The 10766-nt window shown below is 44.7% G+C and overlaps 2 protein-coding genes across 2 annotated transcripts; one reads left to right on the forward strand and one right to left on the reverse strand.

Annotated features, from left to right (window-relative positions):
- Nucleotides 1-882: 882 nt before the first annotated feature.
- Nucleotides 883-3962, reverse strand: MRPL32 (mitochondrial ribosomal protein L32). Its single transcript, XM_014959607.1, has 3 exons — nucleotides 3816-3962; nucleotides 2137-2318; nucleotides 883-1520 (listed from the first exon to the last, which is right to left on the reverse strand). The coding sequence occupies exons 1-3, from the start codon at nucleotides 3937-3939 to the stop codon at nucleotides 1266-1268; spliced, it is 561 nt and encodes a 186-aa protein (XP_014815093.1). The 5' UTR covers nucleotides 3940-3962; the 3' UTR covers nucleotides 883-1265.
- A 305-nt stretch (nucleotides 3963-4267) lies between these two features.
- Nucleotides 4268-10596, forward strand: PSMA2 (proteasome subunit alpha 2). Its single transcript, XM_014959606.1, has 6 exons — nucleotides 4268-4381; nucleotides 6871-6947; nucleotides 7661-7793; nucleotides 8199-8321; nucleotides 9313-9394; nucleotides 10488-10596. The coding sequence occupies exons 1-6, from the start codon at nucleotides 4341-4343 to the stop codon at nucleotides 10563-10565; spliced, it is 534 nt and encodes a 177-aa protein (XP_014815092.1). The 5' UTR covers nucleotides 4268-4340; the 3' UTR covers nucleotides 10566-10596.
- Nucleotides 10597-10766: the final 170 nt, after the last annotated feature.

Below are 10766 nucleotides of genomic sequence, written 5' to 3' on the forward strand. Positions count from 1 at the left end.
AGCCCTAACACCAAACAGTACCGTTAGTGTCCTGAAATCCCAACCTAAAATTGAAAACAGTCTTCATCTTAAACGCAACAGTGCTACGGTGTGGTTAAAACCAAAGTGAAAATCCTCAGGTAGGTGCTGTAACTGCAGCACTGAGGAGAACCAACGGAGAGCAGAAGGCAGAGCTCTCCCCTCTCCACAAAAGGCTCCAGACAGGAGGGCACCGCTCTTCTTTGGGGTTTTCCAAGCACACGCTGACCACCCAGACTACTTAATGGCAACGGCCATTAAGAATCAGCTTGGACCCTTGCCAAAAGGACAAGATTTCCACTCATTACATTTCAATTTGTTATTTCACTCAAGAAATCAAATGCACTTTGAGGGGAAATAAAAAGGCTTTCCATACCATAGAATGGTTAGAGTTGGAAGGGACCCCAAAGATCATGGAGTTCCAACCCCCTGCCCTGGGCAGGGACACCTCCCACCAGCCCAGGTTGCTCCAAGCCCCATCCAGCCTGGCCTTGAACCCCTCCAGGGATGGGGCAGCCACAGCTTCTCTGGGCAACCTGTTCCAGTGTCTCACCACCCTCACAGTATTCCTTTAAGACAGAAAATTATTTTGTATGCTGACAACAGCAAGAAGCACTTCAATCCAGTATACAAAATGCAAATACCACATGACAACCACCATTTTGCTCAAAACCAGGAATATCTCCATGTTTCTGTAGAGAATCAGGCAGATTCTTTTAAGAGCCATGGAAATAACTCAGTTACTGTATCTTTCCTTATGAATAGCCTTTGTATCTAATCAACATTGGGTTTCAACATATTTTTTTTCCCCCCACTTTTCTTTTCCCCCCTCCAAAAGAGCAGCAGCCAAAACCAGAAAGCAGATTTCCCTGGGAAACTTGACATATTTTATTTTACGTCTCTGAATGTTTTCCCTTTCTTAAAAAAAAAAAAAAAAGTTATTTACAAAACCAGCATAGAACAGTAGGAAACAAATTATTCAGTGTGTTGTACGCAGATGTCCAAACCCAAGGTAGATCCTCGTTTCTCTTTTAATTGCTGATTGCTATGATGTATCACTGAGAAGCATTTCCCACTGCATGCTATAGAAACACCACCCGACTGCAACACCGTATGGCACGACACAGGATGTCAGCAGGATTCCCAAAAGTTCCCAGGTTTTCCGTATCAACATTGAGTGAACAAAACGAGGCAAACATTCTGGAAAAACACCATCTTTCCTACTGTAATAACTGTTTTTGTAAGCATTAGTTCTGAACAAACCAAGATGGACGCTTCCTGGGCCTTTCAATGATCCGCTTGCCTTCATCTTTTTCTGTGGGTTTTTCTCCATCATAAAGGACAACAGTCTCTACAGTCGGAGCATTAAATGGTCCTCCTTCCTTTTTACCCATTTCCATCCGTATCAGTCGAGTTTCTGCTTTTACCTTTGCATAACAATAGCCACAAAGGACGTGCTTCTGTTTCAAATTTCCACACTCAGGACAAACATCGATGTTCCTCTAAAAAAAAGGCAGCAGAAAGCAGGACATTTTGGAATTTGAACAGCAGCAACAAAATAAAAAAGGAAAAATCAGAAAGTACTACAAATGCTACATGAAATAGCAGAGAAATTCCATTGTCTGTTCAAAATTTATTCTTAAAATATTATGTGAATATGTATGTAATATTTATGTAACATTATGTAATTTTTCTGTAATGTCAAATGCTTACTAATCCAAATAGCCTATGAAATCAATACCTGAATCATTATGCCTACTGATGTTCAGAATACTAAATACCAAAAACTATAGACCTTTTCCATTTATACTACCTGTTTAGCTAAAATTCATATTTTGTTGGCTTGCACCTCAACTGTCACTGTTTATTTAACCACAGACTGCAGTCACACATGATAAAGGTACCTGTTACAAGGCATTTTGAAGATTAACATGTCTTTTAAGCTTACTTACAACCAAATTCCAGAAAGTTTTTCAGTCAATATTGACCACTATGATTCTCTAAAACAAGCGAGGTGAAAAATGACTGATGTAAATCAGTCTCCAGCCTGCTTGTTTGCCATTAACAAAACAACTTACAGTGAATAAGCCGCCGAGCCCCTGGGAATTTGGTGCTTACCTTTAGTTTTATAAGCTTATTGGGATTTCTTCGCCTGCAGCGGTTGACTTCAATGGTGCGCCTTTTCTTCGGCGCTGCCATCCACAGGATGCTATCTAAGAGGCTGGGCACCTCCTTACTGTCTGTAGTGTCCCTCACTGGCTCTGGAAGGAATGCTGGAGCTTGGACAGCTAGTGCTGGTCCTGAAGGGAACAAAGAAAAAGGTAATTGATTACAACCCAGCCCCATTTTTGTATGCGGCCGAGGAAATACGACACAGATGCTACTGACACCCCCAAATCAAGGAGATAAGAGCTGTAGTAAAATTGATATTAAATAGAAAAATGAAACGTAACATGTAATCTAAGCAATCAAGGGAACCTGCCACCGTTGCTAAAAGTTATCTATATGGCCCTAACCTTATTTGATCACTTATAGAGAAATAGTAATTAGATGTGATCTTAAAGGTCCCTTCTGACATAGACAATTACATTCAGAAATTAACTACTAGACAGTGTAGCTTTGCTGACAAGCAGGGTATTCCTCTCAAAAGAGTGGTGAACTGTAGGGCTGATCAGCAAACCGAGAAAACCACCTGGAGCTTCCAAGATTAGAGGAGAAGTATAAGTAAAAGGTCATTTGGGCAGGGGGAGACCATGACCACCGCCTCATTGACCATCTCCTCAAGTGACACCACCTCCTCAGAACAGAACTAGGGAAGAAAACCGAGTCTGCACACTGATTTGCATCAGAAGTGAAGAGATCTCTACTAACCATTAACGATAATAACAATGAATGCGTATTAATTGTTAAAATCCGTAGTAATCAGTGTATAAAAACGAAAGAATTATTGAAACAAAGGGGTGCTCCCGCAGCCCGTTTCTGCGCCTTAAGGGAATGAACTCGGAAATACCCCGCTCTGTGCGTTACTGGCTTCCACACCGGGTGAAGGACACAGATGTGGGACAACAGTAGGAGCGGCCAGCGGCGCCCCTTATTTGATCACTTATAGAGAAATAGTAATTAGATGTGATCTTAAAGGTCCCTTCTGACATAGACAATTACATTCAGAAATTAACTACTAGACAGTGTAGCTTTGCTGACAAGCAGGGTATTCCTCTCAAAAGACTGGTGAACTGTAGGGCTGATCAGCAAACCGAGAAAACCACCTGGAGCTTCCAAGATTAGAGGAGAAGTAGGTAAAGGGTCATTTGGGCAGGGGGAGACCGCGACCACCGCCTCATTGACCACCTCCTCAAGTGACAGCACCTCCTCAGAACAGAACTAGGGAAGAAAACCGAGTCTGTGCAGTGATTTGCATCGGAAGTGAAGAGCTCTCTACCAACCATTAACGACAATAACAACGAATGCGTATTAATTGTTAGAATCCGTAGTAATCAGTGCATAAAAAAGAAAAAAATTTTGAAACAAAGGGGTGCTCCCGCAGCCTGTTTCTGCGCCTTAAGGGAATGAACTCGGAAATCCCCCGCTCTGTGCGTTACTGGCTTCCACACCGGGTGAAGGACACAGATTTAGGACAACAGCAGGAGCGGCCAGCGGCGCCCCCGCCTCATCCCGCCCCGTCCCCTCAGCACCGGCCAGGGCTCCGCGCTCTCCCGCTCCGGCCCCCTCCCTCCCACGGTAAAAACGGGTCCTGCCGCCCTCTCCTTCAGGCAGGAGGGGAGCGGGCCAGCACCTACCCCAGGGCGGGCTCTGACCCCCGGAGAAACCCGGCAGGAGGCCGCGCTCCAGCCGCCCCCAGCAGCGCTGGAGGAGCCCACCAAGGCGCGGCAGCGGAGAGATGAGGAACACCAGAGCCGCCATCTTCCCACACCACCCCGCCGAGCCCACAGCCCCGGCGGAAGGGGAGGGGGCACTGGGCATGCGCGCCTGTCGCTGAGCCTTCTGGGAAACCGAGTGCCCCGAGCACCTCAGGGCGTAACATGGAGGGAGGTCGGGACTTCAAGTCCCAGCATTCCTCTGGGTACCAGGGGAAGGGGAGGAATGAGCGGGCTCGAGGACTTCAAGTCCCAGCATGCCTCGAGGGGGGGCCTCTTCGCCAATCGCGTCCCTCGCTGGCCCGGCGCTCCTTCCCGGCACGCTCCGCTTTCCTGCGCCTTCTTGCCAATCAGCGCATTAGTTGTGTCCTCGTGGCGGAAGTGGGCGGGGCGAGCGCGCCGTGGGAGAGGGAGCTGGTTGAGGGGAGCGGAGGGGCTCGTTCCAAAATGGCGGAGCGCGGTTACAGCTTCTCCCTCACTACCTTCAGGTACTCGGCGGGGCGAGAGGTCGGCGGGCCCGGGCTCTCGGCGGGCGAGGGGGAGGGTAGCGCACAGCCTAGGTCTTGCGGCGGCGGCGGCGCAGGACGGAGCGGGGACTATTGCAGAGTCATGCCTCCCCGGCGAGGTCGGCGGGAGCCGGGCCTGCCGGCGCTGAGGGCCGAGGGTGGCTGGGCCCCTGCAGTAGGGGCGGGTGTGGGGAAAGGGATGGGGAGCTGGCCGCGGCGCTGGGGGCCGAGGATGGCTGGGCCCGGGCAGTAGGGGCGGGTGTGGGGAAAGGGACGGGGAGTTGGCCGCTTCGTGGTCCCCTGAGATGGGGCGGAGAGCTGCCGGGAGGCTTGGTGAGGCGAAGGGCTGCAGGCCAGCCGGGGGTTGAGGCGGGGGCTGAGGTGAGTCCCGGGTCCTGCCCCATCTCTGTCGCTGACCTGGGGCCCGAGCGCAGTCGCTGCTTGTGTCTTCTCCTGGTGGTGCGAGCCAGAGTCACTGTGGGGCCAACCTGAGCTCTGTCTCGTCACTGGTAGCGCTTTATAGTGAGCCCTGGGAGGAACGGTTTAGCAAACTTTGGATCCACACGCCATAGGCTGGGTAGTCATCCTGAGCTGCTGGGAAAGGCGTGATGATAGCTGAGCTGTGGTGTCTCACTGCCTGCTTCAGAACAAACTCTGCAGATGCGGGACCGAAGGAAGCCTTCAGATGAGTTTTAAGTAGTTTCTTTCCCTTCCTGCTGCGCGTTGTAGGCAGTGCTCTCCTTGCACTCTGTGTTGTGCACGGACTAGATGCGGGAGGATTGCAGGCACAGAAAGACGGGTTGACGTGGTCCTCAAGAATATGCTTTAGTGATTTTTTTATTTCTTATAAACGGTTGGATTAAATGATCTTTAAGGTCCCTCCAACCTGGACGATTCTATGATTCTATGAATGAATATGCTACTGGAGTGGTATTGATCAAAGCATTGCTCTAATACATACACTTACGCTTAATTCAGAAAAAAGGAAATTACTTTCCGTTCTTTGTTTCTTGATGAAACTATTAAGCTATCCAGAATTACATTATATATATAAAAACTGCATGCAAGAGTGTTTGTGCTGCTTTTGGTGAAGTGCCCCTGTAACCTCAGAGCAGAACAATGCTGTGTAATTGCAAAGCAGGTTACTAAAGGCTTGTTGCAGTTAAACGAGTGAAGCAGTCACAATCTGAACCTAGGGAAAGAATCTTACTGGATGGACGCAGCCAAACATGCCTGCTTTACTCCAGTGCCTTCAATTCTGTATTAGGAAATGTAATCAAAGCATTGCTCTAATACATACACTTGCGCTTAATTCAGAAAAAAAGGAAATTGCTTTCCGTTCTTTGTTTCTTGATGAAACTATTAAGCTATCCAGAATTATATTTTACATATAAAAACTGCATGCAAGAGTGCTTGTGCTGCTTTTGGTGAAGTGCCCCCGTAATCTCCGAGCAGAACAATGCTGTGTAATTGCAAAGCAGGTTACTAAAGGCTTGTTGCAGTTAAACGAGTGAAGCAGTCACAATCTGAACCTAGGGAAAGAATCTTACTGGATGGATGCAGCCAAACGTGCCTGCTTTACTCCAGTGCCTTCAATTCTGTATTAGGAAATGTTTTCCTAAGGGAGTTACAAACTTTTTTTCAGAGCACTGCACGCTCTGAAACTTGAAACCATTTGATTTTATACTCGTATAGAAAAGAATATACCTATTTATGCTTTCCCTCATTACCCTATTCCATGTAATGAGAATTATTTGCCTTAGTTTGTGCTTACTTTTAAAATATTTTGCCACTGTTCTGTGTATTTTAATTGCTGGCGTAAGAGACTATTGTTCTAGTTCATTAGTATTTAGTAGTGGAGAAGCTGAAATTACTACTTTGTCACCTTTATACACTGTTTACTCGGTGCATAAATAACTACACTAATTGATTATTGCTTGCTTTGTTTTTTCTAATTCCTCTAAGCACCGGGTTAGATAATTTTCTGGTTTACTTCTGCATCTAATAAAACAGCATTGTATGAAGTGGAGCCCAGAGAAGAGATCCCACTTGCAAAATCACTTTTCCAACAAGTGCCTGGTTCTCTGCTGTCCTTTTCCTTGGGGATTGAGAATGAATCCCTTGATACCTCTCATTCTGGCTGAGTTACTGTGTCAGCCTGACACCTGCTGCTCTGTTCTGATGATCCTGCATCCATTACCAGAAGGATGTGGATTGTTAAAACAAAATGCAGGAATAGCTGGGGTGGAATTGGAGCTGTTTCTGTCTTGTGCCATTGATGGGATGTATCAATCTTCAGACTTGTGTTTTGGGGATCGTTTGTTTGTTGGAATTTTTTTTAAATTTTGATTAGAATATACTCATGCTAGGTGTAAAGAGGCTTAAAAAGCCAAGGTAGCATCAGATTGTGGTAGGAAAGACTTAAGCATATCAGAATTATGTCAGGCTTACTTTTGCATTTTCCTTTTCAGTCCTTCTGGAAAACTTGTTCAGATTGAATATGCTTTGGCTGCAGTGGCTGCAGGAGCTCCATCGGTTGGGATTAAAGGTATGTTCAGAAAATAACTACTTTAGTGAGGGATTCAAGATTCCAAGTATCATTTGAAAGAATAGTTTGGACTGTGTAGTGGGTCTTTATCTTGCCACCTTCTACATCTTTTAGTTTTCTTTCAGTGGATTTTGAAGTGTGTTGGGATTTAACCCAAGCTGGCTATTAGGATGGTACAGCTGTTCACTCACTTCCCCCCGAGTAGGATAGGGAGGAGGAGGAGAAAAAGGAAAAAAAAGACCTTTTGGAGTGAGATAAAGACAGTTTAATAGAACAGTAACAGAAGAGAAAATAATAATGGTGAAAGAATATATAAAATAGGTGACACAATACACTTGGTCACCACTCAGTGATAAATTACCAGTCCCATCCCAGTGATCATGGATTCCTGCCCCCTGGGGAAGCCCCATTTATATACTGAGCATGATGCCTATGGTATGGAATATTCCTTCAGCCAGTTTGTCCTATGTGGGAAGCTGAAAAAGTCCTTGACTTAATACAAGTGTTACTTAGCGACAACTAAAGCAGTATGTGTTGTCAACATTATTCCCATACTAAATCCAAAACACAGCAACTATTAGGAAGAAAATTAAGGGTTTTTAAAACAGGGAAAAGCAAAATTCTTTTCAGTGTGATAAATTTGTTCTGTGTTTTGACTGCTTTCCGCAATTTTATTTTAATATATATAATAAAAAAATTTTGTTCCTTTCCAGCTGCAAATGGAGTGGTGCTGGCAACTGAGAAGAAGCAGAAATCCATTCTTTATGATGAAAGGAGTGTCCACAAAGTAGAACCAATTACCAAACACATAGGTTTAGTGTACAGCGGTATGGGTCCAGATTACAGGTACCAAAATACGTTGTTTGGTTGCCATTTAGATGCATTTTCATAGAAGAAGTGTAAGAAACAGATAGCAATTAGCTGTTTCTTTCTAAGTGTATGGCATAATATTACATTGGATTACACTGTATATGAAATTCACTTGAAGTTTTTCTTTAGATAATCAGTACCTTGTGAAATAATCTTCTTTCTAACGAATGAGTAGGGAATGAACAGCAGCACAATTCAACCTTAATTTCAGTTTAAATATTTCAGAGACTACGCGTTTGATAAAGATAACCCAGCGCAGTCTGTTTTCTTACGTTGGTGTTGGTATAATTCCTTAGCATAGTCTTTGTTATGAGTTTTCACTTCTAGTTGTAACAACTAGTTGGAATATCTTTGACTTACTAATTTTGTCTTTGTTTTTAGAGTACTTGTGCACAGAGCTCGGAAGCTGGCCCAGCAATATTACTTGGTTTATCATGAGCCCATTCCAACGGCTCAGCTAGTGCAGAGAATTGCTTCCGTGATGCAGGAATACACGCAGTCTGGGTATGTGGCTTTCTGAATTTTGAAGTTGCTTAGAAAGATTATCTTGTTTAAATGTAAGGAATAACAACTACCTGGTGATCCATCAAGAACAGTGTGGTGAGTAGGACTCGGGAGGGGATTGTGCTCCTCTACTGGGCACTGGGGAGGCCCCACCTTGAGGGCTGTGTCCAGTTTTAGGCCCCTCACCACAAAAAAGCCATTGAGGGGCTGGAGCGGGTCCAGAGAAGGGCAACGGAGCTGGTGAGGGGTCTGGAGAAGAAGTCTTGTGAGGAGAGGCTGAGGGAGCTGGGGATGTTGAGCCTGGAGAAGAGGAGGCTGAGGGGAGACCTTCTGGCTCTCTCCAACTCCCTGAAAGGAGGGTGTAGCCAGGGGGGGTCGGTCTCTTCTCCCAAGGAACAGGTGATGGGACAAGAGGAAATGGCCCCAAGTTGCACCAGGGGAGGTTCAGGTTGGAGATTGGGACAAATGTTTCCAGGGAAAGGGTTCTTAAGCCTTGGACTGGGCTGCCCAGGGAAGGGGTTGAGGCCCCATCCCTGGAGGGATTTAAAAGCCGGGTTGCCATAGTGCTTAGAGACATGGGTTAGTGATGGGTTTTATCAGAGTGAGGTTGATGATTGGACTGGATGATCTGAAAGGTCCCTTCCAACCTGGATAGTTCTATGATCCTATGGTTGATTTATTTTGCATCAAATAGGCAGTTAGTTTTTCAATGGAGAATGCCCACAGAAGGAGGGCCAGCGGGAGGAGCACTGACTGGCAGTGGATGAGATAGGGTTTTCATGTCTTGCACACAAACCTGTCAGACAAATATCTGTCAGCGTATTTTTGGGTTTGTACTGTTGGTTGACAGCTGATGGCAGCTCTGGGCTGGTGGGAGGTGTTTGGGGGAAGGTTAACATGCCCAAAATAATTTAGTCACCTTTGGTTTTCACTGAATAAATTTCAGATGTCGTGATTTTTCAGTTTGTGGTTGGTTTTGTTTTGCCTGTAGTGGTGTTCGTCCCTTTGGTGTGTCACTGCTAATATGTGGCTGGAATGAAGGGCGGCCCTATCTATTTCAGTCGGATCCATCTGTAAGTATCTTACATTTGCAAATTCTGCTGCTTTTATAAAACATCTGAAACTTCTTATGTGCTCATGAAATGCTTTCTGGGATGGGAAGAAAGCAGAGCTAGAACAAAAGATAATTTAATGTAACTTCAGAAGTCGGAATGAGCTAGTTTTGGTGGGTGCTTGGAGTGAGCCTGGGTCGTTCTGTGCCCACATGTCTCTGTAGTGCTGGAGGGGTGGCAGCTGGTTTTGAGGGAGATCACCATCCCTTTCCATGCCTTCCCACCTCGTTGGTAGTGCCATTCTGCAGCAAGTACCAGAAAAAAAAAAATAAATAATTGACTGCTTATGCTGCTCAAACAGTTGTTCCCTAAACTGGATGGAAGTTAGGCCAAAATCTGTTGCATTGTGACATTTAATTGTATTTTTAATGCATATTCTTTAATGTTTAATGACAGTGGTTAATTTAAGTGAGTTTATTTGCTGTGTTTGCACTTCTGGAAAAACTGTCCTTTGCATGTGTTTACATCAAACCAAAAACATGGTCGCTGTAGTGATCATGGATAGGCTTCAGAAATTTTAATTACTACCTGATGCTCAAATGTAAAAAGTATTTTGCAAAATGGAGATGTTTTGTGTAAGGCAACTTGATGGATGCATAGAACTGCTGTTGGTCTTCGTGCCAGAGAAGAGAATGAAGTGGTGGCTAAATATCCTGTTAGTAGCCAAGATAAATCAGATGGCTGATTTGCAACCAGTTGTTTACATTACTGAATCTTGAAAAAGAAGAATATATGGAGTGAACATCGGGAAAGATCTGGCTGTATCATTCTCAAGGACGAATGAACTATTTCTGTTGAAGGAATCCCAAATCAAAACTACACTAACAACTTACTAAATCCATCTTTCAAAGTAGGTGGGGACCTATACAAATGTTTTCTACAATTTGCATGTTTTTCCATATCAAATTAATCTGGATGTGATCCAGAATAGTCTCCTATATTGTCAGAACATCCCGTGTTTTCGTAATAGCTTCTGTACTTTTTACCAAGTAATCGATTGCGTATCGTTCGACTCAGTTACACAAAAGAACTCAAGAGATGGTTGCTTTTCCAGGGAGCTTACTTTGCCTGGAAAGCAACAGCCATGGGGAAGAATTACGTCAATGGGAAGACATTCCTTGAGAAAAGGTAACGTATTTGATGCTTGTCTGAAAGGACACTGTTTTGTTCAAGCTCCATGTAAACAGCCCGATTAAAAAAAAAAAATAAAAAATAGAGGCTTTCAGATTATCAGAACAAAGCTTTAAAATATTTAGGGTAGAATGCTTCCTGGTTTTACTTATTTACACCTGCACAGGAAATTTGCTTTATCTAAACTCTTGTGTTTGTGGAG

The sequence above is a fragment of the Calidris pugnax genome, unplaced genomic scaffold, assembly GCF_001431845.1.
Source record: "Calidris pugnax isolate Ruff unplaced genomic scaffold, ASM143184v1 scaffold495, whole genome shotgun sequence".
Classification (NCBI taxonomy): Eukaryota; Metazoa; Chordata; class Aves; order Charadriiformes; family Scolopacidae; genus Calidris; species Calidris pugnax.

Bases quoted from the DNA above. Each gene is read 5' to 3' on its own strand.
- MRPL32 (XM_014959607.1), bottom strand. From the start codon at position 3,939: ATGGCGGCTCTGGTGTTCCTCATCTCTCCGCTGCCGCGCCTTGGTGGG. The intron at 2,319-3,815 runs GTAGGTGCTGGC...TGTTCCCTTCAG, and splicing joins GGGTCAGAGCCCGCCCTGGG to GACCAGCACTAGCTGTCCAA. The intron at 1,521-2,136 runs GTAAGCACCAAA...CCTTTTTTTTAG, and splicing joins ATAAGCTTATAAAACTAAAG to AGGAACATCGATGTTTGTCC.
- PSMA2 (XM_014959606.1), top strand. From the start codon at position 4,341: ATGGCGGAGCGCGGTTACAGCTTCTCCCTCACTACCTTCAG. The intron at 8,322-9,312 runs GTATGTGGCTTT...TTTTGCCTGTAG, and splicing joins CAGGAATACACGCAGTCTGG to TGGTGTTCGTCCCTTTGGTG. The intron at 9,395-10,487 runs GTAAGTATCTTA...TTGCTTTTCCAG, and splicing joins TATTTCAGTCGGATCCATCT to GGAGCTTACTTTGCCTGGAA.